Below are 27879 nucleotides of genomic sequence, written 5' to 3' on the forward strand. Positions count from 1 at the left end.
GACGACAGCCAATAGCAGCAGCCGTCACGAGAGTTGACGCGTACCGTTGTAGTTCTTAAACTTGCCAGCAGGCGGCCTACTAGTTTATTATCGGAGCCCACCATCAGAATTTATAGAAGACAAAGAACACATTTTCATGTAAATGATCTTCTATGACAGTTTTAATGTATAAATTCAATGGCACATTTATTAAAATACATTTTTTTTTGTTTTGGGTTATTCTACAAAAACGTTGAGTTTACTGTCCCTGGCCTATACTGTAATATTTCACTCGGGGAAAAAAGCTCTATTAATACATTTTTTCTTTTTTTTTTTTTTTTTTTAACATAAACCATGTTAGTTTAACAATTACACTTTATAAAGTGATAAATTAAGTTTCACTTTAACAAGTTACAAATATGCCGAGCAGCTCATAAGTGCATGTCCCCATGATCATTCACTGTATAGATGGTGAGGGCAGTCTTTTGAAGTCAAAATATGATCTGCCATATATAATAACATAATGTGGCCTTAAAAGATGTAAAACACCAAAATGTCAAATAAATATAAACATCATGAAAGTCATTGTCCCTCAGAGTCATGTCACTGGTATTAAAAACAGAATCATATCTTGCAGTTGAGGTGAGTCTCATTTTTTTCTGATGCCACTGATTTTCACATTTCACTTTTCTGATTTTGTTGCAGATCTTGTTTCATTTGACCTTTTTATACTTTATGCATGATTTTTACTTTATTGTGCTAACCGCAAAGGACACAAAGTTTAGCTTAAGGGTTAAACAACTGTCCAGACAAGAGAAAAAGGTTTTTGATTATAGCTTATAAAGAGGCGCATGGAAACAGACTACAAGAATATCATACTTTATTGATCATTCTGAGACATAGACATGATTGAGAGTCAGTTTTAGTCCTAGAAAGAACATACAAAAACAGACAAAAGGACAGCACTACTTTAAAATGCTGAGCATTGAGAACATGACACATGGAAACCAAAATCCAGGCTGTGCAAGTTTATGTAACGGAAGTGTTTGCTTTAAGACTGACAAACAAGAAGATGCAGCATTTAATATTACAGCTTTAACTTTTTTTAAAGGCACTTGATCCTAAAATTAAGGAAAAAACTGTAGATATACATTTTGATTTTTAGTCAGCAATGTCAGATGTGATGTGAGTTAAGGCAACTTGGTATTCATAAAAGTCTGGATCCTCATTGTCAAACTCCACATCACTGGCTGTCATATTGCACTTACTCAGGCCCTTCAGGTAAAAATATTCAACAAACATCCTCATCTACAACAGTTAGAGATGCTGAGACATAAATACCGGCACAAGAAGAAATACTACGGTAGACTGTGCAGTCAGTACCTTATGAAACTATATTCTAATGTAAACTTGAAATCAGTCTGTTGAGCACGTGACTGAATACCTTTTATTCTTATTTATTCTGTCGACCTACATCATATTGTTTTTTATAGAACTAGACTAAAACTCCCAGGTGTCCATCCACTTCAGTCCAGCCATGACGCTGCCTGGCTCGTGTGCAAGAGGACCCGTCATGCCATAAGAGAGTGGATGAAACAGGTAGAAACTGTTGGACAGAAAAATATGACAGTGATTAATACAAAATACCTGAGATGGTTTGAAACAAAAATGTAAAGAAATGGATGAGAAATGTTTTTAATTGCTGGCTTGACTGCCAAGAGGAACAACAGATGAAAACATTGAGAGCAGGTGTTAAATAGTGAGTTGTATGTGGTAGTAGTGTATGTAGTTTTGTCCTTTTGGACAGGACAGCATTATAAAAGGCTCATCCTCTCACCTGTAAAGAACACCAAACAGAAGTACCACCTGTCCGACTCTCTGCAGCCAATCAGAGAAAGGTGGGCTGAGCAGCAGGTCAGTGCTTTTCAGCAGAATGTCTAATGTAATTCCTGTCGAAAACAAACACAATATGCTTTAATGAAAACTGTGATCAGCATATTTGTGTCGTCTAAAACCTCAGACAGACAAAATCTGACACAACTGACTCCTGCTCTCAAAAAATAAATCCCTGTATACTAGAAAGTGGTATTTATTGGGCTTTTGATGCTGTGCTGAGAGTGATTTGTTGATTTTGTTTTTAGGTTGATTGTTAGACACGCTCTAAGATTAGGACCCAGGATGCTTTGGAGTAAAGTCCCTATATTGGTGTATGTTTTATGACCCACATTTGTCAACAATTTTGAAAAATTCACTTTTAAAACTGCAGAAACTTAACCACTTAAAGTTCCTGTTTTTTTTTTTAATTTTCTTAATGAATGTACCTGAAACCCCCAATAGATCACTGAAGATACTTCACTAATCTGATGATCCTTGGACAGGCTCAAGAATTCTCTCTTTTCTGGCCTCTATGTGCGTTTATTGTTTTCTCAATAAAGGACAAGAAGATGTGTCATGTTTTATGTTTGTGTATTACTGTCCCATTTCCATAGTCTGGCAAGAATCACTTAATCTTTGGTAAATACCTAACTGAAATCCCACTTCTCATAACACTCAGCTCCAAACCCACATCAACCTGGCTTCAGAGCAAACCATAGCACAATCTCATCCATCACTGGTTAAAATGATATAACATCTGCATTAGATAAGAGGCTGATCGTGAAGCACTTTTCATAGACCTGTCAAACTAAAGATGATGTGCAGTAGGGTAGGGTGAGAATGTTTGTATCTGGTTTCAGGGTTACTTATCTAACAGGTGTTAGTGTGTTAAATGAGGACATGCCATATCTGATTATTTTCTGATTAACAGAGGTGTGCCACAAGAGTCAGTTTTGGGCTTTGTGCTATTCTCCTTATAAATAAATGACATTCTTTCTTCTTTGAATGGCTGTCATGCCCATCTTTATGCAGATGACAACATCTTGTATGTTAGGCTATACAATTAGTCGTTAAAACTAGCAGCTTGCATTTAATTTTCTCCAAGACTCTCTAATCAACCATAAACTTGTGCTTAATGCAACTTAAACAAAATTAATGTTCTCCATATCCAGAAAACTTGATTATGAGAATATGCATATATCTTGGTTACATGGCCGAGAAATGAGAGAGTCACAGAGATTAATAAATATCTTGGCTTGATGAGAACTTTACATTTAAGTTCCATGTGTACACTAATTTCCAAGCTGGGGCAGAAAATTGACTTCCTGTAGAGAAATAAATTAAGTTTTCCAATGTCTTGTGGTAATAGAATAGAATTTTGCCCCTATCCTACTCTGCCCGTAGATGTATAACTGGTGATGGAGACAGCATTCATCATTGTGTCCTGTAGAAAAAGGTTGGTTGGCCTTTCCTTGAAGAGATGCAAAGCAGACCTTGTTTTTAATATATTTTAAGGCCCTCACTGGTAAACTACCACCTTAAAACTCAAAAACTAAGGAATATGAAAGGGGAAAAATTTACCCCCCTTAACAAATGAAGATTTCTCTCTCTCTCCCAATGTAACACTCCCATTCACAGTTTCTTTGTCAGACTGGTCTCTGAAAATAGCTACAAAAGCAATAGGATGTGGTACCTGTTAGCATGCTGCTGAAAAGCATTGCAGGAAAATAGTGGTGGTAGTAGAGAACACGACCCATAGTATAGAAAGGTAAATAATGCAGCAACCAGCCAAGCAGCAGCAGCCCTCCTTCTCTCTTAAGAACACGAGAGTGCTCTGAAAGACAAAGTGGAGTAGATAATATATATCTGATGCATCATTTTACTGTGACAGCAACCGTTATTGATTGATATACACTATATGGACAAAAGTATTTGACCTTTACACCAACAGGGACTGTAATGGCATTGTATTCAAGCACCTGTGCTTTGAAATTAAGTTGATCACCTTTGCAGCTATAACAGCCTCCACTCTTCCTGGAAGGCTTTCAATAAGATTTGGAGTGTTTTTATGGGAATTTGAGACCAATTATTCTGTAGAGCATTTATGGAGTCAGGTACCAATGCTGGACGAGAACGCCTGGCTCATGATTTCCAATCCAGTTCATCCCAGAGGTGCTCAATGGGGTTGAGGTGAGGGCCCTGAGCAGGACAGTCAAGTTCATCCAAACCAGGCCTTTATAGTCCTTGCTTTGTACACTCGGGTTCACTCATGTTGGAATAGAAAAGGGTCTTCCCAAAACTGTTGCCACAAAGTTTGAAGCATAGCATTATTCAAAATGTCTAGATATGCTGAATCATTAAGATTGCCCTTTAATGAAGAGACAGGGGCCAAACCCTGAAAAACAGCCCCATACCATTATCCCTCCTCCACTGTTGGTTGGCACAATGAAATCAGGCCCGTAACATTTCCCTGGCGGCTGCCAAACCAAGACTCGCCTATCTGACTGCCAAACAGAGAAGCGTGATTCTTCACTCCACAGAAGACGTTTCCACTGCTTCACAGTCCAGTGTCGGTGTGATTTACACCACTCCATCCAGCACTTGGCATTGGACTTGGTGAATATGAGGCTTGTATTCAGCTGCTGGGCTTTAATATGCATAATGCTTACATTCATGCCAGTGGAGGTTTGAGACTCTTCAGCTACAGAATCAGCAAAGCGTTGGCAATTTCGAAGCACCATGCACCTCAGCATTTGTTGAACCTGCTCTGTGATATTCAATGGTCTTCTGCATCATGGCTGAGTTGCTGCTGTTCCGAAACACTTCCATTTTATAATAATATCACCTACAGTTGAGTGTTGAATAGCTAGATGGGTTAAATTTCATAAAAAAACTTTATTGCAAAAGTGGCATCCATAACTGCACCACACTTGAACTCAATGAGCTCTTCAGAACAACCCTTTAAGTATCACAAATGTTTGCATGGCTTGGTTCTTGATTTAATACATCTCAATGGGTCTGATTGAATTCAATAATTCACAGGTGTGGGCAAATACTTTTGTCCATAATGTGTATTTTACAATGAAACCACTGCCAATAATCATACCTATTCTTTTCTGGCTCAATGAGACACCTCTTTGGAGAGCAATAGCTGCCACTGCCACCATGATCAGGTAGAGTCCTAAAGTGACAAAGTTTGTCCACCAGACCACCTGAAAACAAAGAAGTGGACAATGATGGTATTATGTGAGTTGACTACACAAGAGCAGGAAAATAAAGCAAGCTTTGTAGAGACTTACAGGGTTTCCCAGCAGGTAAACACGAAACTCTGTGTCATTCACCCCAGAGAACCTCAACCCCTTCACAGGAGTAAAGAAAAAGCAGTTTTAATTTATGTGTGCCTATACTGAATTAAAAAATATACTCTTAATCATTCAATGTACCTGATAATTGATGGGCCAATGCCAGGGTTTTGAATTCATCTCATTGTCTTTTGGTTTCAAGCCACTGTTTCCCTATAAAACATTTTTATGTCAACAAATAACTTTTTCACATAGAGGTGGATTAACTTCCTTTATCTTAGTTTCTTACTCTGAGCATAACAACATGGGACTCCAGTAAGATCTCCAGGAAATGGGGCTTCAGCACAGCCAGACTAATGTTGGGCACTGGCAGAAAACAGAGGAGGAAAAGTAACACATTAGTGTTTAATATCACAGAGCACAGATGATAAACATTCAGGAGAAGTAGGAGAGTGTTGATTATACATTTGGGATTGATGTGATCTTCAATGTTCCACCGAGAGCTCGGAGTTTCCTTCAAGTAGGGACTGCATGTCACCTCCACCTGCTCCCAGCCCCTGGAGACAAACAAAGCCTTTATGCCGTCCTGCGACATGTAATAAATCTTGAATGGAGAATGCTGAGAGCAGAAGACACAGGTTTACCACTTAGGTAGAGTCTTTCCAGAGGAGTAAAGCACGCAGCCAGTAGCTCGATGCAGAAAGCGGACTTTACTGCGCAGCACCTTCACGAGGTCGCCCTTTCGACCTCCACAGACCTCCACCTGCCACAGGTCGTTAAGGTCACCTGTGCCATTCTAAGTAAAGACCAGAGGGAAGAGTCATTTTAAACTTGAGGGACAAAAACATACAAAAGGACATGATCATACAGTTCAAACTGAATTGGCATCTTTGTTTTTACTGTAGATTTGTATTATGTAATACTTACAATGCCATATCCTGTGACTTGAAAGTGTTTCTTGGTTAGAGGGGCCTCATGGAGGTGAGTATGAAGGTTACGAGTTGTTCTGAAACAACAAGAAAAACCACGTTCTCTTACAAACATGCATAACCATTGTGTCTCAACTGGAATTTGTCTTAAAATGTTGTAAAACCTCAACCTTGTGGTGCACAGTCAAGCTCTAAACATAATTTTCTTCAGGACAACCCAAGCTTTAAAAATATGTGTGCTGCGGTAAAGTCACTTGAATTTAAAAAAGTTATGGGACTATAAAGGCAAAAAAGGAAACAAATCAGAAATTAAAACTCAAATATTTTGACGTATGAAACACAATAAACATTAATGACAAAGTTTTTTTTTTTCACAAACTTGTTCTCCCATTTCTTTGGGACTAAAAAATTTAAAAAATAATTGTGCCATGTCAAAAAGTCTTCAAATTATATAAATTTTTACAAAAAAAGCCCTTGCGCTTTTGGGAATTTGAGTCATTACTCAGAGCAGTGACTCTGAGGGACAAATTACAGCCTCTCTGTGTCTATTTCTCTCTATTATTTGTCATTCAGGCTCTCATCTGCAGTTTCTAAGTCTGCTCTGTTCAGCAAATCATGAGGTGACAGCAGAACAGCCTGCCATTGGTTGTCACGGCCCAGTCACAATGCATTCTGGGATACAACAGACAACATGGTGGCAGGCTAACTGGCTAACCTCATTAGCGATAGAAAAAAACATCCAGTATCAGAGTTACTGGTATGGATTTAATTGTTGAAGGCAGCTAAGTTCCTGTTTTGCCAGAAAATGTTCTGTAAGAGCTACAAAGAGGTGGATAGCATCATTAGAACAGCACAACTGAGAGATGTAAGAAGAAAAAACAGGCAAGTGCCTATGATTTAGAGTTCCAATGTTATCTAACTTAGAATTACATGTTTCTTTTCTTTTCATATACAACAACGCCATCCTCAGAGTTACAAAAAAAAACATGGGATATAAAATTATTCTTAACTTTCACTCAACAACCTATAAGAAGACGAATACATACATTTTGTAAAGCCTGAAAATGACTTATAAACACACACATCCCCCTCGGATGTCGATATAAAGAATTGTGTATTATTCCCACAGTAATTTACCAAGGGTGCACCTGTAGTACGGATCCATGCTATGCGAGCTCTAAGGGTTAATCCCAAGACATGGTTTAAGATTTCCATTATATATCTCCACTGGGTCATCATACTTACTCTTTGTGCTCCAGTTTAATGATGTCACCATGACGGACTAGATCAGGTGTCCCAGGATGAGCTTTCAAAGAGATAAATAATAGTAAATATAAAAGAGGCTTATATATATCACACATAATACCGGTATTTCTAGACTTTGTTCTCTCTCACATCGGTTATGATCAGGTCTGTGAACCAGCCACAAGTTGTTGTAGTCCTTGTGTAGATATGCTGTAACCTGTACAGAAACAGCAGGAAAAATAAGTGGAGATATATGGATTTAACTGGCTCAGGTTCAAGCATATTTCATTGTATTTAAGAATGTTTCTTGATTTAACTTTAGCCTGACCTGCTGCTGCCGTGCTCCCACTCCCTCTGGGTATAAGTGCCAGTGTGAGTGCAAATAACCTCCAGCGATACGGAGGTTTTTTATCGTTATGGTGGAGCCATATGCCAGGTCTGCATCAGAAATACGTCAAACAAATTACCACACACAAATAAAGAGATTAAAAAGGTACACAAAAAGGAGAAACCAGGCAGCACCGCTAAAAAACCTAGGACAAATTGTAAATAAAATGGAATACAGTGATTTCCAGTGTTCAAACTGATTTTTTTTAATGTAATGGGTTTGTATATGATTAAAAGGGCATTTTAATTATCTTGAGCATAAACGAGCCACCATATGAGACAATTAAAGAAACAAAGTTTAAAAAAGAAAAAGCCGCCTTTATAAAGTCCAGACCTTAGCCCATCTGGCTGTCATCAACACAAGAGGAGTCCTTTTTCATTTTCTAATCAGTGTTCTAATAAACACAGCTGCAGTGTTGTGTGCTTTTATCTACAAGTGTTTTAAGACTTACACTCAGGCATGGAGGCATTGTGTAGATTGTTTCCAATTAAGCGGGACTGAAAGGCTGAACTGAAGAAACCATCTCCTGGTCCACTGATGAGAAAAAACAATCATGATTACCCAAAAAATGCACGTCATCACACACTGTTAATGCAATATATCAAAGAGACGCACCTTTTGCTCAACACGACAAAGTGGACTGCAAATATGGTAACATACAAGAGGAAGGGAAGCAGGATGAGTCCAACGACCCGAGCAATGAAGTGCTTTGCAATTTCCACCTGGAGACAGAAAACCAGATGAGGAAAAGCCAGACAGTCAACGCTTGTTCATCAACACTGTCAGATGCTGTTTACCAATGAAACACTCAGGTCTCCAAAAAGTCTCCAGAGGTCCCAGACCGTGTTCAGTCCCACCAGCAGGATGACAAACAGACCAACAAACTTCACACCCACTGCACCAGCAAGACTGACACCAGTCAGTATAAGCCAGAGCCACCAGGAGGCAGAGAAAGACCTGAAGACCACAACAGACATATAATGTGAATTAAATGCTCTAAAAGCTAGGAAAATAACCCTTGTCATGACCACATAATGCTGATGGAATACTCATAAAACATTTCAAGTTTATTCCAGTCAGAACTATAAAAAATAACCATGTGACAGAAAATAACAACACATATTTTGTAGCATTTCACCTGAGGGATGTTAACTCATCTTCTGCACTTCAATGCATTATACATAATAGAAAAAATAAACGTATGTCTACCTGTATCTCTGTTGATTAAACTTGACCATGCTCAGCACTGCGGCCATAATGAAGAACATGAGTATAGGGTCCAACAGGATGTACTGGGAAATGGTGATACAGCCTGTGTCTGTCAGGAGGGTGAAAATGGCGGAAACATATCATTTTTATCATTGCAGCTATAAACATGATATTAGACGTTCAGGGTTATTCATCTCATTAAGCAACAAAGTCTTTCCTTACCAAATATGAGCAGTGTTGCAGCAATTAAAGCAGCAGTGTAAGACCGAGACAACTCCAGCACTATGAGGTAGGCAAAGATGGGGAGAAAGGAGCCCAACACGGCACAAAACTGTAGGAAATAAATGGCAGAAAACACACACTCAGGTTTGTTAAAAGTCATAACTGCCATCAATTTTCTCACCCCTTTATTGATTTTATAAAACAATCATGGTCAGTTATATACAGTAAATATTTTTACATCAAAAATAAAAAGAGTCCTGTGCAGTGAATGTGTCTCAAGTGATTGTAGCATAGACACCTGTGTCTGCAAGTCCAGTCACTGGCTAATCAGTATTCCTGGCTACCATTACACCATGAAGACAAAAGAACACTCCAAGCAATGTAGAGAAAAGATTATTAAAAAGTATATGTCAGGGGATGGAAACAGACGTGTAAGCTTGATTGAGACCTATCTGCACAGACTCACTGCTGTGATCAACTTCTAAATACTGACTTGAAGGGGGTGAATATTTATGCAGTCACTTATTTTACCCTACATATTTTTGTTTAATTGACATTACTTTGTAGGAATCTGTTTTCACTTTGACATTAATCAGGGTTTTCTGGTCAAAAAAGTCAAAATATATATTGACCATGACTGATTAAAAAAAAAAAACAATAACATTGCAGTGAATATTATTTAAAAGCACTGTAAGCTGCCTTTGATTGAGAGTGAAACATCAACAAAAAACAAAGAGAAATTCAAATGATTTAAAGGGGTATATTTTGTCCATTATTGTGAAATATCCTTAAATGAGTTTAACTTAAAACAAAACTAGAGCCATTAAATGAAATTTCCACTTAAATGTGAGAGATTTGTACAAAAACTCCCTAAAATGTAAATCTTTACGCGATGCTTTAAACAACATTGTACACTTTAACTCTCTACAGGGGTTGGTGGGGTAACCAGTCTCTGACACTGTTATTTTGTGGATCCTGGGATTAAGCGTTTGTTTACGTTTAATTTGTTTTATTAGGCTTACTCTAACAAAAGTGAGGTTTATCAAAATGGCCTAGTGATCCTTATAATTTTCTCTACCTTGCATTAGTGAAAATAGTTTGGACACACCTTCTATAAATCAACAAAACAAAGCGTTTTCTTGTGTAGAAAGTGTCTTACTCCTCTCATCCCCCAGTAGTTGTGGTGTTCAAATTTATCTCCTGGCTTTATGAAGGGAAAGGTACCATCATAACCAGTCATGTACCCTGCAAGGCCAATCAGCATCTGCAAGAGTGCAAAGACATAAGTCAGTACTCAAATTTGCAAGAGGAAACTTGAGTCTTCCCCAAATTGCCATCTCACTTTTCCAAGAGGAGGATGGACGTCAAAGAAGAAGGTCCTGTTGATGTAGTAGCTCCCCATCTTTCCAAAGTGCGTCTCATCCCAACTGAAACACCAAAGCCATCCACGATGTTAATATATTAGACACTAACAAGCTAACAGTGCAAACATGCATGCAGAGGATTTGACTCACCACACATGAGGGGGCTCTGTTATCTTGTAGAGGCGTGTAGAGAAAGACAGCCCCAACACCAACATCAGCAGCCCCCTGCTCGACGCCTCACTGACATTTCCTCTGGCCACTAACTTAGCCGATGTCCCATTTGAGGACTGAGTGTCATCTTCTGACCAGTGTCCAGCAGTTTGACTGGTTTTGTCCTTTGACAAAGTACTGGATTGGTTTTCGGAGGTGGAAAGAGGTTTTCTGATTCTTAGTGTTGAGGTGTCCTCTGTTGTGTTCTTCTGAGTAATACATTCTTCCTTTGCCATTGGAAACTACAACCTTGGATTTAACTGCTAGACCCCCCCAAGCCAGGTGAGTATTAGTTGAAGCTAACAGAGTTGGTTAATGGAGTATATGGAGATGTGAAAGCCTATTACCTGAGACAAATGCAGCTACATTTATCTCAGATAAAATAAGATTTACAAATGAAGCACTAGATGTCAGTTTTCAATGCTGGCTATCAATACTGGCGAGGCTGACTACGAATGACACACCGTCCCCTTTGAACATTATCAGACATAATTATCGTTACATTCTCAGCCAGCTATTGATGCAATTAAGAGTAAATTACCTAACCTAGCGTGGTGTTTTCAAACCGTTTCCCCACTCGACAAATGGCGGCATTCTAACAGCAGCAGAAGACTAATGAATAACGGCTGTTAATAATCTGAGTAGCCGTTTTATTATTCAAAATTGACATTAGCTACCTTACGAGCGCACGAGAGGTTGTATGTAGAATCAACGAAACACGTAGGAGACGAAGTGACTTCTGGGAGATGTATTCCGCCGGGGAATTCAGGAGGACATGGTGTTGGAAGGTAAACACAATTTCCCATAATCCTTCTGGATCGACTCCACTACCCTGTTAGCCAATGGGAAAATGTTATGGAGAAACTGGAATGCCGAGAGATTACGGCTCTATTGTCCACTAGAGGGAGCCAAAGTACTATAAATTATTGCAATACTTTCTTTTTTTTATTCTTTTGAACGTTTTTAATGTGACAGTTTTGATTGATATGGTGTATAGTTCTGACGTACTTACAGCCTTTACCAAAATATAAAAGATATCACAGCAAAATTAGTAAAAAAAGAAAATGTATAACTAAAAATGGTAGCTTAGTAAATACTAGCATGGAAAAAGCAGGTGTATGATGTGTTTTAATTTTATTTAGGCTACATTTGTGCTGTCATGTTTCTTTTTACGTCTACTACATTGTAAAAGAAACATCTAATACACATGGTAGCCAGCTATTTGCATGCTGCTTGTATGCTTTTAACAGTCCCCTTTAAAAAGTATGTTGAGATGTTTTAATCTTTAATTGATCCTAAAATCAATCATGGTCTATATAATTTTGCTTTTTTTTTTTTTTTTTTTTTTTTTTTAACAAAACAACAACAACAACAAAAACCTTTAATGTCAAAGTGAAAACAGATTTCTAAAAAGTAATGTTAATCTAATAAAAATATGTAACATAAAATAAATAACTGCATAAACATTAACCCCTTTCAAGTCAGTATTTACCAGATGCACCTTTGGCTGCAATCACTGCACTGAGTCTGTGTGGATAGGTCTCAATAAGGCTTGCACATCTGGACACTGCAGTTTTACTTCATTCTTCTTTTCAAAATGTCTGAAGCACCGACAGCTTGCGCAGGGATCGGGCATGGGCAGCCCTTTTTCAAAGGCCTGCCACAAATACTCTATAGGACTGAGGTCTGTGTGCTTTGACTCAGCCACACTAGAATATTCTCTTTGTTGTCTTCACACCATTTCTAAGTAGTTCTCTTGCAGACTGAATGAGGTTATCCTCCATAATTTTCCTATATTTTGCAGCATTCATTTTACCCTCTAATTTTACAAGCCAGGGTTTTTCTGCTGAGAAGCATCCCCACAGCACGATGCTGCCACCACCATGCTTCACTGGGATGGTGTGTTTGTGCTGATTTGCAGTGTTTGGTGTTCCAAACATAGAATCCTAGCTGGTGGCCAAAAAGCACAATTTTTGTTTCATCAGATCAAAGAACTTCCTCCCATTTGGCCATGGAGTCTCCAACATGCCTTTTGGCAAACTGTAGTCCAGATTTAAATACGAGTTTTCTTTTTCAGTAGCTTTCTCTTTGTCACTCTACCATAAAGCTTTGACTGGCAACAGTTGTATGCAGAGTCTCTCCCACCTCAGCAGCTGAAGCTTGTAACCCTTTAAGAGTAGGCGCAGGTGTCTTGGTGGCCTCTTTCGCTAGTGTCCCTTTTTGCACCATCACTAATTTTGTAAAGAGGGCCTGATCTGGGCATATTCCCACATGTCATGTTCCTTTAATTTCTCTATGATGGATTTAGCTGAACTCTGGGGGGTTTCAGTGCCTTGGAATTTTTTTGTACCCATCCTCTTACACGCACTGTAACATTTTCTCTGAGTTGTTTGGAGTGTTAATTTGTCTTCATGGTGTAATGGTAGCCAGGAATACTAATTCACCAGTGACTGGACCTTCCAGACACAGGTGTCTTTATACTACAATCACTTGAGACATATTCAAAGCACTCAAGTGATCCTCATTTCACTAATTGTGAGACTACTAGCACAAAGGAGGTGTATATTTATGCACTTATTTTACATATTTTTGTTTTAATTGACATTTCTCTGTAGAAATCTGTTTTCACTTTGACATCCAAGAGGGTTTATTTTTTTGTCAAAAAGCCAAATAACATTGTCCATGATTGATTTATAAAATCAATAAAAGGGTAAAAAAAACAAGGGGATAAATGTTTTTTATTTTAGGCAATGTAAATCTGAAATTATCCTTAAATTCAGAATACTAGTATTTTATGATTAAAGTGGCCTTTCAGCATATGTCTTTATTCATGGCCAAAATAAGATTTGATCATTTTTAGTAGTATGTGCATTTACTGAAAAGGATTTATATTTGTATTCTTTTAAAAGATGAACATTATTACTAGTTTAACTGTATGAACATGTAATGCACAGACCTCTTACCCATTACACATTGGACACACGTGTCAGAGATTCTTTCACTTACTCCACTGATCATGTAAGTGGTATTGTGTGCTTTTATGAGCCATTTCTATGAAGTAAATGTGAACAGAGACTGGTATTTTTATGTTTTTATTTTGATGACTGATAGTGATTACAGTCAAGAGGTAAACATAATGAATGAGCATGATAATTCAATGACCACAGCTTTACAAAAAGACATCTAGCTCAAGTTATTTGCAAGTTTGTAAGGCTTTAAATATTCTTACTTTGTTAGACTTTTGGCCCGGTTCATGTGATGGTTTTAGCAAATACAGTGGACTTAAAGTGGAAGCATCTTTGAATCTAAAGGTTTGAATGCACAATAAGGACATAAGTCCTCACTTCATTCAAGTTCAGCTATTATTTCTGCACTACTGAGATTTCTTGAATGAATTTCAGCCCATAATGCCATTGTTTTCCAAAACCTGAATATAAAAGACAAACAGTTGTGAGCAGAGTTCAGAAACCGAGTGATTATGCTGACATTGTTAATGATACATTCGTCACACAGAATCCAGCAGCGACTACAAGAAGCAATGTTCAGATTATTGATTTCAAACATAAACTTGGGATGTGCAGATGTTGGCGCTTGCATTTGAAAAGCATTGTCTTTGAAATGAACTTGAAGGGACAAAAAGTCTGTGATAAGAACAGTGCTGCCACTTCCAAAAATATATTTCATTGTCTGCTCCACAGGGCAGGGTATACACGCACAGTTCCTCTGGTACAGTGTCAGCCACTCTCCTCAAACATAAAAAGATATGCTTAAAAAAACATTTTTACAGACATGTATGCATCTACAAAGCTATAATGCCAGATTTTTCTTACATTTTATGCTTTATGTCAAAGAAAATACTGTATGTGCTATAATGCATTAAGAGAATATGTAACAAAAATAATACATAGTACTAGATCTGTACAAAATTTACCAAACCTCTCCAACAAAGACTTTGTTTTTACAGGCACGTGTTGTGAGACATGCATTGAATGTAAAATCCTTTTGTCTGTTATAAAGGCAAATAAAACCTGTCATGTGATATCTGAGCATCATTAAACTTACCTTGTTGCTGTTTTAGAGGTTAGGATATAGAACCTAAAATCAAACTTTGATAAGGCATGGTGTATGTGGTTTGAAGAGCAGTAGGTAACTAATTAATACTGTTGAAAGAGAAAAAATGCAGGGATATTAATTTTGTAAATGTTGTCACACAGAGGAAGGCAGATTTTACCTATTGCACCTTTAAAAAACCTTACATAAATCATCATATACATCTACAGTCTTTTTCTAGGTCCATTTGTTGTGTATGATCTTTGTCTGCAGATTCTTCAGCTTCAATGTTGAAGAATAAAGAGGAAAATGTTTGCATTTTATTGGTCAGCTCTGGCCCCATTTTAGTCCAAAGCAATGCTAATCAGAGTGACTGTGAGAGATTAACTTGGTGAGAGGTTGGACATGAGAAGCACAAGCTGATTAATGGGTGACATTCCTTCTTTTACAAAATAAAAAAAGATTATAATCTCCTCTCATGGTCTCTTTTTGAGACACAAAGAGGAATCAAGTAGCCCTCTGGTTGTTGTCTTATTTTGCAGAGGCCCGTCATGTAAATGAAATAAATAACAACACAAAAAAGTGACAGAAAACATAATGTGGAAAGTATATCTGCATATCAAATTGCCTGGGGTTACTGAAAACAAAAGATCAGTCCATAAAATCCCTTTAAGGCAAATGGATATCTGGTGAATCCCATGAAATACATTCACTGCACATTTCCTGCTCCTCTCAGGGGGGGTGTGAGTGTGCTGAATGCAAGTGTGTGTGCTTTTTGTGTTTATGTGCGTTTGTAGGGGTATACATTTGGACGTCTCAGCGTTACTGTTGGAGGTTTAGTGCCAGACCCTTAAACAGAAGGCAGAGGGGTGTAAGGTGACGTTTAAAGGGCGCAGGAGAAGCCAGCGCTCCAGAGTCTCAGTTCTCAGGTTCCGTTGGTTTTGACTCCGGAATCGCCGGGATGCATTTGTGTGGCTTTGCGGAGGCGACAAAGCCCGCCAAACAGGTGCACTTGTAGGATCCCTCTGTGTTGGTGCACTGCCCGTTCTGACACAAAGGCACCTTGTCGCTGATGTCCTCACATTCGTTTATGTCTGCACGAGAAAGAGACAAAGAGTCAGCAAGCTCTGAAACGACTGCTGCAAGGTAGGACATTTTACAGACTTCTAATTTCCCTTTAACAGTCATTTCTTTATTCCACCTGTTGTCTTTTCCTACCTTTTCTCTATATTCATGTCAACCACTTTCCTCCTATCCCTGTCTTTCTTCCTGCATTTTCTCCCTCCATCTCTTGTTCCCTTTTCCTCCCTCTCCACTCTCACCCTTCTAACTTTCCCTACTCTATATTTTATCCACGTTCCTTCCATCCTACCTCACCCCTTTCTTCCTGTCTCCACCAGTTCTTTGCCTTTTGCCCGACTCTATTTTCTCCGTTTCCCCGGTCCAATCACGACTTCCCTCGTTCTCTTATTTCATAATTTCTTTCCTTTTCCCACCTTTCTTCCCTCTTTCTTCATCTACATATTTAGATCTACACTGACTTAATTCACTGAAAAGCTTACCAATACAGTGAAGCCAAAGTAATTGATAAGGCACTCATTTTTTTCACTGAAATACCAAAAATACACTGGCCTCCAGTTTCATAAGTGTGAGGCTTTGCTGCCTGTCTTTACCTTATAAAACAATGAGCTAAACTGGTAAGGATTTAGAGTTTTTAGGTGGGCTGAGTGAAACCATCACATGTTAGTGAGTACTGCATATTGTGGTCAGTAAATACAAAAGCTAGATCAAAATAATAAGCAACAATTATTTAGCCACTAGGTAGTGCTAGCGCTGTAGCTTTGTCTTCTGTTGAGGTCAGCAGAGGTCATAGGTCACACTCAGTGGGATGGGTAGTTGATAAGAATAAAGATTTAGACATATATATCAATATCTTATTCAAAATAAGCAAAAACTACAAAAGCTTCTAAACCACAACTTTTTGCGTGCATTGTTCAAGTGATAATGAGGTGTGTACAAAAATCGGCAGATTTTGTTCTGGTCACTCTCTAAATAGGGGTAAAATTATCCTTTGGGAACATACAGTATGTGTGCCACTAGGCACAGATGGCTGAGTGCCTGAGGCTTCTTTCCCACATGTCCCACCCTCATTCGCTCAGCCCTGTTTCCGACACCATCCACTGTCCTCCTCTCTAAATAAAGACACAGAAAGCCCAAAAATATATCTTGAAAAAATAGTAGAACGATATGTCAAAAATAACCAAAATATTGTTTCATATATGATGATTTCATTTAATTTGACTATTCAATGAAAGCATTTTAATGCTGCCTCTCGTGTCTCTTAACAAGTTGAGGGCTGAAATAATTTTTTCTTGCAGCTGATCATGAAAAAATGCAGAAACTATACACAAAATATGACAAAGCATTTTGATTAGGTGATAACAAAGCCTACATCCTTGTTAAATGGCAAGAACAGGAGCAAGTGGTGACATCGTCAAAGTTATTTGAAATTATCAACAAGACAACCAAATATAACGGGGGACTTACTAGGATGGGTGTAAGATTGAAGTTATGACTAAAGCCTATGCTAAAACTTTCTCAGCTGGTGCAACACCTGGACTGTTCGTAGAGCGTAGACTCTGTTGTAGGTAAGAACTTTTGTCAAACTTGGCTACAACTGAACTTACGCATACCTGGTGTAACAGCTGGAAGGTAGAGACATGAGCAGATCTGAATGTTAGTAGGACTGCTGATTCTTGTTGAAATGTTGTGTCTGTTTTTTTTATAAAAGACAATGAAAATATGTTTAAAATATATAGTGAAAGATTGAGAAGTGATTATTGCACCTTTTTCACTTCCATGAGAACTTCATATGCATTTCAAGATCATTTCAACTGATCAAAGCTTTACAACAGCCAATAAATGAACCTCAAAAAGATTCCTGTGAAGTCTTTCATTCTTGTAAGCACAAAAAACAAGGCTTTTAAGAATTTATTGCAAATTGTAAATATTTAACGGTCTGTCTGCATGTATAAAGCCCATTTTCAGCATCTGACCTCAAAACCAGTTTATTTCTAGAGGAACAAGGTTATTAGTTAATACCAATGATTTGTTGTGTAATATTTCCTCTTGTATATCTTCAATCAAACATGTCGTCATGTTGCGTGTCGACTGGATCCGTTCTGAACTTGTAGTTTCAGCTGTCTCCCACACTGAACCATTCAGAACGATACGAACAGTAACAACATGTTGGATTATGTTTCCTTTTGGCCTTCAGCTGATTTTTCTTTCCCCTTTTAAGTACGGGAGGTCTGATTGTCATTTTGTAGCAGTCAATCCTAAACGACCCTCCTTCTGTTTATGTCATGCTCTGCTGGGGGAATTGTGGTGATATTTATAAAAGAATGCATGGCAGGAGCTGCACAGCTCCCACATGTTTCCACAGCCCTGGAATTCAATCACTTTCCTGTGAAAAAGCCTGGCCTTGGAGCTGATAAAGTCATACTTAGACAGAATATTGTAATCAGAGCATTTCATTACAGCAAGACAGTCTCGCTTTCTTTCAAAACAAACAAAGTACACTTAAAGGATAATACATCTCCTTTTATACACTGAGAGGATGGGATTCAAGGTCTTCTTAGTCTTGGCAGTGTATGACTGGGGGATTTCAAACCATAGGGCAGCACACTGTGGTTTTGAGGAGTGCACTGCTTTCATTAGTTTCCCATAAAATATAACTTAAAACAAGGTTGTTAAAGTCAAAGCTTCTCCTTGAGCCTGATGATACACTGCATAAGGAGTTACCTCACTGACATTAATCCAAGAGCAGGCTCCGAAAGGCTGAAAACAGCAGGGTAGAGTTTTCAGCGGTTTGGTTTCAAGATTCACAACAACATTTTGAGACCAGATTAAACAAGATGATTGATTTCTCATTGGATCTAGAAAGCCCTTCAACATTTGTACTTGGATCACAGAGTATGTGTGTGGGTGGTCTGTTCAGGAGATAAAAACGATTCTGGAAAGAACTCACCTATACAGGCCATCTTGTTTAAGTCAAATTCATAGCCATCAAAGCAGTCGCAGGTGTAGCCTTCTCGCACACGAACACAGCGGCCGTTTTCACATCCATTAAGAATTCCACATTCCTCCGCTCGGAGACCCTCAAAGCCCTCATAGCGTTCTGTTTGGACACAGAAATGGGTCAGGAAAAAAAATCATTAAAAGCCTCTGAATTGTGAAGACATCAGAGTCCAGTGTAGACTCTTTCTGAGGGCTGGTTGAATGATATCCTGAATCTTCATCCAGTGTAAAGTTACTTTCTAAGACCTGCAGACACACAAGGGTTCAGTGAAAAGTGCATAACCAGTTCAGTTAGCAGGCAGTCCAAGTGTATGGGTAAAGAAAACCCATGTATGGAGGAACTGGAAATACTGCAGTATGAGTGTTTGATATGTAATAATAATGATCATTTTATTTATATAGCACCTTTAAAACAAAGTTACAAAGTGCAACAAGTTAGAAAAAACTTTCTCTTACAGAGAACGCTCTGTCATCTTTAGTGACAAAGTGAGCTGTGGGAACTACAAGGATGCAACAACCTGAGGACTGAGGCAGGGGCTATGCTCATAGTGGTGTTAATAAATCAGTGATGTATGTTTGGGCCAGTCCGTGCAATGCTTTAAAAGTAATGAGTAAAAGTTTGAAACCAATCCTACACCTAGCCTGTAGCCAGCGAAGAGAAGCAAGAATGGGGGTGATATGTTTTTGGCTCTTTGTTTTGTGAGAAGTCTGGCTTCTGAATTTTGGATGAGCTAAAGATGGGAAACAGATTTCTGGGTGATACCAGCGTAAAGTGAATTGCAATAGTCAGGATGTGAAGAAATGAAATCATGGATGATTTTTTCGAGGTCTGGATAGGAGAGAAATTTCAGATTTTGCAATGTTTCCTATCTTGAGAAAACAGGATTAAGTGACCTTGTTTATTGGAGTATCGAAGTTTAGTTCTGAGTCAAAAAATATACCTAAGTTGCAGTCAGAGTTTACAGATTTGCTTTAAAATTGCTTTTGAGGGTGGTGGCGAGAGTGGAAGGGCCAAATAACACTTATGAATTTGTTTCATTGAGCTGGCGGGAGTTTTGGGTACATCCAACATTTAATGTCTGAGAGACAGCTCATAATGCGGGACGATTCACTGAGGTGGCTACGGGTCAGGGGTTAGCATATAGTTAGGTGTCATCAGCATAAAAATGATACTTAATATTATATTTTAAATAAGGTAACCCAGATGTGTATTGAAAACAACAGGGTACCAAGAATGGAACCCTGTGGTACACCACAAGCGAGGGAGGCAGGGGATGAGATATCAGATAGATAAGGACAAAACCAACCCAGAACAGTGTCTTTGATGTCAAGGTACTGCTCAAGGCAGTTCAGGAGGATGCCACATAGTAGAAGATGGGCTAAAAAGAAAACTTAAAGGGAAATTTATCTCACTTTAAACTTAAATCTGACCTTTTTAACAGTAAGGCATACTTTGGCTTTATTGCATCTTAATGCTTAATTATGTTCAATAGCTAGTTTCCATCTTTTTGTTATCATAAAAGCAGTTCATTTAAAAATAAATTCCAAAATTTTCAGGGTGAGCAGCATCAATGAAAAGAGATGAACTGTTCAACCTGTTTACACCTGTAGTTTTTTCCTGCCTGTCTTGTAAATTCAGTTAAAATATTAATTTAAATTCACTCAGAGCGAGCAGGTACAGGTGATGGCATTTATATCCTGCCGACATCAGGCATGAGTTCATACTCTTTTTTTGTTCACCAGTATGTATTGAACACTTATTGACATAGTACATCTAGTATGACCGCTTAGATGTAATATTGATTTAATGGCATAAAATGTTATTAAAGCATCAGACTCTATTGCTTTATGTAATTTCTGCACCATCCTGAGACAACCACACCCCCAAACTTCCCACTGTGAGCTGCATGTGTGACCAGGTAAATCACTGAGATTTTAGTGAAAAATTATTCAGGAGTATATGTGTGAAAAAGGCTTTGGTCCAGTGTAATGTCTAATTCAGAGAGAAAAAAATCAAACCAGCCGCCTGCTTTGGGAGAAATCTGTTCCATTAGAGACCTGAGAGTAATCCAAAATAGTTACCTTATATACTTGACCTAAATAATAACAGCTGAAGATTCATATTTGCGCATGTATTTTAATTGGTTCTTAGGAGGAATGCATGCACTGCAGACGACTTAGCAGTTAGGTCGCATCCCATGATCATGGGTGGCCCAGTTTCAAGCCTGGCCTGAGGCTCCTTTCCTGCATTACAATCCCCACTATTTCATCCCTGTTTCCAACTCTATCCACTGCCCCCTCTGTAGGCAGAAAAATAAATAGCCCTAAAATAAATCTTATGAAGAAGAAGAAGAAGAATGAATACACGTACCTGAATATGGATCCACTGGTCGTGGCTGTGGTCGATGAATGGGGACACGTACAGGTGGCTGCTGAATACTGTAGTCATTGTCGTTGAAGATAGAAATGCTCTCAGGGATGTCATATGATCCTGCAGGGCTGCCATAATTATCAAAGTAAGGAGGAACAGGATCCTCAGGACCCTCCATTCCATACTCATATCCTGGCTGCTCTCGCAGACTGTCAGAGCTTCCTCTTCGAGGCAGGTTGCACATTATTGCGAAGTCATCTGCAATCAGCAGCACAGAGAACAAAGTTGTATTATGTGTAAAAATAAAAAAGCTGTGTTCGAGCTAAGACAAATCTTTGAGCAGAGTCTATTTAAGATGGATATTGTCACTCACCAGACTCTTTCCGGGGACAGAAGGCACACTGTCCGCTCCAGGCAACGCCATACAGACAGCAGCACTCTGTGTATGTGGTTCTGCGTCCATGGAGAGGATCTGAACACATGTTGTCTCCCTGCAGACGCTGCCAGCAGATACCCATGTGCACATCGTTATCAAGCTCTAGAGTTTCTGAGGAAAAGAAAGAAGAGATATTCACATTGTTAAAAAATAAATGCACTGCTGTCTACATGACCAAAACTCATTCTGTGGTAGTAAAAGAAAACACATCAGTGCCACTGCCAAGAATTGCACACTACACTATTAAGCTTCTGTCTGAGTTATTTTTTCTTCTTTCCTTTATTTTTATGCCTTTGTTTTGATCTTTTTTAACTGACTTTACTGACTGTTTTAAGAGTAATTGTGTTTGTAATGTTTCTTCTTATGCTCTTCTTACTCCTTTTTGAATATTTAAACCAAAGTATTATTTTTATTATGTTCTGTTTATATTTTTTTTTTTTGTCTGTCCGCTATTTTATGATTCCTGTCCATTTATGTTAATTTTACATTTTTACATGTTCAAAATAAACCATCAATGTCTTGCATGGAGTAATGTAAACACAACCTTGTTGCATTACACAACCTGACCATTACACAAACAGGGACTGTAATGACGTTGTATTCACATACTTAAATATGGAGTTGACCCCCCTTTTGCAGCTCTAACAACCTCCACTCTTCTTGAAAGGCTTTCCAAAAGATTTAGTAGTGTTTTTGTGGGAATTTGTACACATTCATTCTGTAGAGCATTTATGAGGTCAGGCACTGATGTTGGACGAGAACACCTGGCCCATGATCTCCAATCCAGTTCATCCCAAAGATGTTCCATTGGGTTGAGATCAGGGCTCTCTGAGGGCCCGTCAAGTTCATCCACTGAGCTCACAAAACCATATCTTTATAGTCTTTGCTTTGTGTGCTGGGGCACAGTCATCTTGGAATAGAAAAGGGCCTTTCCCTAACTGTTGCCACAAAGTTCAGCATTGTCCAAATTGTTTAGATATGCTGAAGCATTCAGATTGGCCTTCACTTGAGATTAGAGGCCAGGCCAAACCCTGATAAACGACCACATACCATTATCCCTCCACCACACTTCACAGTTGGCACAGTGCATTCAGTCAGGTAACGTTCTCCCAGCATTCATCAGACACCAGACCTGTCCATCTGATTGCCTAACAAGCAGGATTCGTCACTCGACAGAACATGTTTCCACTGCTCCACAGTCTAGTATCAGTGCACTTCAGACCACTCCATCCAACACTTGGCCTTCGACTTGGTGATGTGAGGCTTGCATGCAGCTGCTCAGCCATGGAAACCCATACCAAGAAGCTCCCACTGCACAGTTTTTGTGCTTATATAAATGCCAGTGTAAGTTCAGAACTCTTCAGCTATGGAATCAGCAGAGTGTTGGTGACTTTTATGCACCAGGCGCCTTAGCAGTTGTTGACCCTGATCTGTAACTCTACGTGGTCTTCTGTTGCATGGCTGAGTTGCTGTTGTTCCTAAACTCTTCCTCTTTCAGGTACTACTACTTATAGCTACTGTGGAATATCCAGCAGGGATGAAATTTCATGAACTGCTTCATTGCAAAGGTGGCATCCATCACATTACCACGCTTTAAGTCAGTGAGCACTGGAGAACAACCCATTTTGTATCATAAATGTATGAAAATGGAGACAGCATGGCTAGGTGCTTGATGTTAGACACCTAGAAACACCTGAATTCAATAGCAGGTGTGGCCAAATACGTTTTAATTAATATGAGTAACCAAAATTTGTGTAATTAATGCATAAATATTAAATGCTGTCAAACCTTCTGTGGTGTTGACACTGATGCAGCGCCGCCGTGTGCTGTCTAGGACTAATGGAGGACTGCAGAAACAGTTGAAAGAGCCAGCTGTGTTTACACAAGCGCCATCCTCACAGGCATTTCCAAATCCACACTCATCATAGTCTGAAAACACATTACAAAAAGAAGGAAATTGGCATGAAAAGACACAAAACTAAAATACAATAGTGATTTATATCTTTCAGGAGCAAAGATAAAAATGCCAACAATGACTGAAGACCTTCAAAGTAAACATTTAAACAAGGCTCCATTACATAAAGTATGATGACCTCCTAAGTTTATTGTTTTATGAGTGATGAAAGGGGATAAATTGAAAAATTGATGCAATTTCTTACCCACACACCCCAGACGAATGTTGTCATAGTAAAAACCAGAGCGACAGTAGCAGGTGTAGGTAGAAAAGAGATTTGAACACTGTCCATTCTTACAAATGTCTGATCCAAACATTTCACACTCATTTGCATCTGAGGAAAGAGAGAGTTCACTTGTTGGTGTTACATAAGTCAGACACAAAGCAATGCCGATGAATGATGACACTGTTTCTGAAAACATTAACTGCTCTTGAGAGGAGCTGCCAGCACACACTGTGGTGACAGTAGTTAGTCAGGTATGCCAGCAGGTATCCCAGTAAGCTCTTACTAGCTGTAGAGACAGCCTTGTAAAGTGGTGAGGAATTATATGTGTCTATCTGGCTTTTAAGTTTATGTAGGTGGAAATAAAACAGACTGACACTGCACCTTTCTCTGCCAATGTACAGTTTTCTAGGAGGGGAAGCTATAAAAGCTAGAGCATAAATAAAATATGTGTTTATGAGAGTACCTATGTAAGGGCGCTGTTCTCCGAGACTCTGTGTCGAGGAAACAGGGAGAGGTAATAGTCCACTGCCATGAGGGCACAACCGGTTATAATCATCTGGAACACAAAGATTACCTTCATTAGAACAGACGAGGATGTAACAAGAACAAAATGCACTGACTAATCCTGTTTTTTTTCTGTCAGGATTTCTACAGATCATAAGTCTTTTGTTGTACCTCTCCCTGGGATAGGACAGGCATGGATCTCACAGTTGTCTCCCCAGCCTGCTCCCACCGTGCAGCAGCACTCCTGCTTGGTGGTGTTACGAGACAGGACGTTGTCACAGAAGTTGGCATCATTTAAGTTGTAGTAACACTCTTTTCTCTCCTCAGAGTAAATGAAAGGAGGGAGTTCGACTACAGGGCCAGAGTTGGTACCTGCAGATGAACACAGGACAAGGAGGTCAAGGGAAAGGCATCTGTATAGGTGGTACATATTATGACATTAAGATAAGCCAACTTTGAGGCATATCTTAACAATCACACTCTTAAAATCTTAAAATTTAACACATTTGGAGTTTTGTTGCATGGTGAGAAACTTTACAGATATTCTTCTCTCTAATTGGAAACATGCACACAAGATTTAAAATAATGCCACATCAGGAGAGAAAAGACAAGCCTCAATTTAAATTATTCATTTGCAGAGATGCTGCGAAATCTAGCTGAGTTTTCATCAGCAAGACCTGAAGATGACATTAGACCTGACCCTTTCAGTATGCTTGCTAATGTTAGTCTGAGCCTTGAATAATTTCAGTTGCTTGTCTCCTGTTTCTTTCTTTCCTCATATCTTATTCCCTATGCTCTTGGAAAGTACTGACAAATCATTTAGAGTTTTAACCTCTTTAATTTCTAAGATGTTGGATATCATGAGGGCTGTCATCATGATTCTGCCAATCATTACCAGAAATGATTCAAAGTCAAATTACCAGATACTATGGGTCCAATATCCCTGTAAACCACAGAACAAAACAAGACTAGTTCACTAAGGCAAGATAGGGTCCAACTTTAGAAGACACTATGGTATGATGCACTAAGATAATCATGACATGATATGATTTAAATTGATAGGATTAGATTTAAAAAAGTTACACCACATTATGATACAGTATGTTGTGATACAATATGTGCTGTGACACCTATCAGTTGTGATAAGATCTACTGAGATATGATAATTTGTGATACCATACAGCTCTGATACATTGTGATGCAATGGGTTGCAACTGGCTGCGTCGTGATACGATGCACTATGAGGCTTTGCAATACGATGCGTTGCGATATGATGTGTTGCAATCAATGTGTTGCAATACGATGTGTTGCTATAGGATGCATTGCATTACCATACAATTTGTTGCAATACAATGCCTTGCATTACACTGCAACACATTGTTTTGCATTGTTTTGCAAGGCACTATACATCAGTTGCTGTACGACGGCTGTGATACAATTAGTAGTGATACGATTAGAGGCAATGCAGTTAGGAATAATGCAATTAGAGGTGATATGATTAGTGGCAGTGCAATATGACATGTTATAGTAGTATGTTGTGATGCATTGCAATACAACACATTGTAATATACTTTGTGAAACAATACATTGCAATACGACACATTGCAGTATGATGTGTTGCAATGCTACATGATATTCTTATTGCTATATGTTATTTTGTCAAACACTGTGATATGATACAATACGCTGAGATACACTTATTGTCCTTTTCTGACATTTTGTACTGGACTTTGAATTACATACAAATAAACCCAGGATACTTGACATCAGTTGGGTTACAGCAGTTTTTACACATTAAATGTAAAGTAGTATCATGAGACAATAAAAGAAGTGACTGCATGCCTCCAGCAGGCAGTGTATTCCCCTCGCCACTGCTGAGCCCGGTCATTCGTCCAAAGGCATGGGCTCAGGCATTTCACCCTTAAGCTGCTGGCTTAGCCAAATGGAAACACTGGCATTTGAGTCAACACACCATTCACTCTCACATGATTGATTCACACACGTCAAAAGCAAACAGAGGAATGTGGCAAAAAAGTACACAAAGGCATAGCTGGGGTTTAGTGCCCAGTCAGAAGAAAAAACATCCCAGCTGCGGGTGCGCCGCTTAATAATATAAATACGCCCAAATCGTGTACACAAACGCCTATCAGGCTGGAAATGTGATGCTTTTCTGTGACAAAGTTTTTCATTCCAGGATTGCAATACAGAGCATAGCTGTAACCTTGACACTTATGATCATTTTGCACGAAATAGAGGGATGATCTTAGCACTACTAGCCAACAGCTACACCTTATCCCTGTTTGTCTTGATGTGGAAGGGTTTACAGTAACTAGGCCCTCAGGATATTTACTTGGCTCTACCCGAGGTGTTGCTTCATCATTCCTTTAAGGGATTAGTCTAACACAAATTTTTGCAGGAATCCCACCCAAACATAAGCCAGGATCATAAAACAAATGGAAAGAACCAGGTCAAAAAGATACTCTAGGAGACACAGAGTAAGCCTTGTCCACCTCTGTACTGTCACTGTTTGGATAATGAGAGATGGCTCATTAAATCAGGGAAAACTCCGTCTCCCCGTGATGGGATGGAGAATTAAGTCCAGTGAGTCACTGTGAGTGCTTGTCTTGCTTTATTACCCAGAGAGTGGCACTGGCTGGTGATGGGATCAAATTCCTCATTGTCGTTGGGGCAGATGCACAGGAAGCTGCCATCGAAGTTCTCACACAGGGCCTCTCCGCACAGCGCCAGGCTCATCTCGCACTCGTTCACATCTGAGAGACAGGAGAGGAGGTAGAGAGATCAGGGATGAGACAAAGGCATGTGCCCAAGAGGGTCATGGCAGTGGGAGTTTTTATCACTAAAATAATATTAATCACCTGGTTAGCACCTAGAAGGTCTTTAAATAGACAAAGATTTTTGTCCAGTGACTGAATTACCTGAGATTTCTTTAAACAAAGTAAAATTGTGCATTATCTTTTTCTGAGAACAAGAGATTACTTTTTTGTTTGCTACAATTTAGAAACATGAAATGAGTGAAGGTTTGCAAATTTGCTAAGTAAGATACACCAAACAGGATTCAAAGTTGCACACAGCAACTACTAAGATTAATCAATGGATACTGTTTCAAAACTTTTTTATTGAATTCCTTTGGTACAACCATGCTAGACTGGTATAGTGATTTCCTTAAGTAAAAACAGCAAACAGGCTATAACTCAGAAATGTTAAGTCAAAAGATTTCAGTGTTGTTTTTTGACTTTTTATTTTTCATACAGAAACATGGTCTAATTCTGATAAAACTGCTGCTATACTATAGCTATATCGGAACTAATCTCTTCAGCCATTGCTGTTGGCTTTCTATACATCTTAACCCTGCCCATAGCTACCGTCTTGTTCACATTTAAAGCCCCTTGCTGCAAACTTTGCGATGTAACGTTATTGTAAGCTAGCTAATTACCGCTAACGTTGGCTCAGCATATCATCTTTTTAACTCAGTATTTTTGCTCTTTGACAATCAAACAAAACTGTAGCAAGAGGT

General features: G+C 38.9%; 2 protein-coding genes across 2 annotated transcripts in view; both read right to left on the reverse strand.

The window, feature by feature from the left end:
- Positions 1 to 842: 842 nt before the first annotated feature.
- Positions 843 to 11449, reverse strand: pomt2 (protein-O-mannosyltransferase 2). The gene is made up of 21 exons (XM_041811991.1): positions 10664 to 11449; positions 10492 to 10576; positions 10309 to 10413; positions 9150 to 9258; positions 8928 to 9036; positions 8516 to 8675; positions 8334 to 8440; positions 8170 to 8252; positions 7659 to 7768; positions 7481 to 7547; positions 7331 to 7391; positions 6084 to 6162; positions 5801 to 5952; positions 5622 to 5713; positions 5446 to 5522; positions 5298 to 5369; positions 5154 to 5213; positions 4961 to 5066; positions 3548 to 3688; positions 1817 to 1928; positions 843 to 1585 (listed from the first exon to the last, which is right to left on the reverse strand). Exons 1-21 carry the CDS (start codon positions 10957 to 10959, stop codon positions 1480 to 1482), a joined length of 2289 nt encoding a protein of 762 aa, XP_041667925.1. The 5' UTR covers positions 10960 to 11449; the 3' UTR covers positions 843 to 1479.
- A 2358-nt stretch (positions 11450 to 13807) lies between these two features.
- LOC121526055 (latent-transforming growth factor beta-binding protein 2-like) overlaps positions 13808 to 27879 on the reverse strand; it is a 133918-nt gene continuing 119846 nt past the window's right edge. The window contains exons 33-41 of the mRNA XM_041812342.1: positions 26981 to 27115; positions 24516 to 24716; positions 24304 to 24396; positions 23820 to 23948; positions 23449 to 23589; positions 21598 to 21771; positions 21225 to 21482; positions 18804 to 18953; positions 13808 to 15867 (exon numbers count right to left, since the gene is read on the reverse strand). Of these exons, the coding sequence (XP_041668276.1) occupies positions 15692 to 15867; positions 18804 to 18953; positions 21225 to 21482; positions 21598 to 21771; positions 23449 to 23589; positions 23820 to 23948; positions 24304 to 24396; positions 24516 to 24716; positions 26981 to 27115 (1457 nt within the window). The 3' untranslated portion in view covers positions 13808 to 15691. The remainder of the gene's footprint in view (positions 15868 to 18803; positions 18954 to 21224; positions 21483 to 21597; positions 21772 to 23448; positions 23590 to 23819; positions 23949 to 24303; positions 24397 to 24515; positions 24717 to 26980; positions 27116 to 27879) is intronic.

This window comes from Cheilinus undulatus, linkage group 18 (assembly GCF_018320785.1).
Source record: "Cheilinus undulatus linkage group 18, ASM1832078v1, whole genome shotgun sequence".
Lineage (NCBI taxonomy): Eukaryota > Metazoa > Chordata > Actinopteri > Labriformes > Labridae > Cheilinus > Cheilinus undulatus.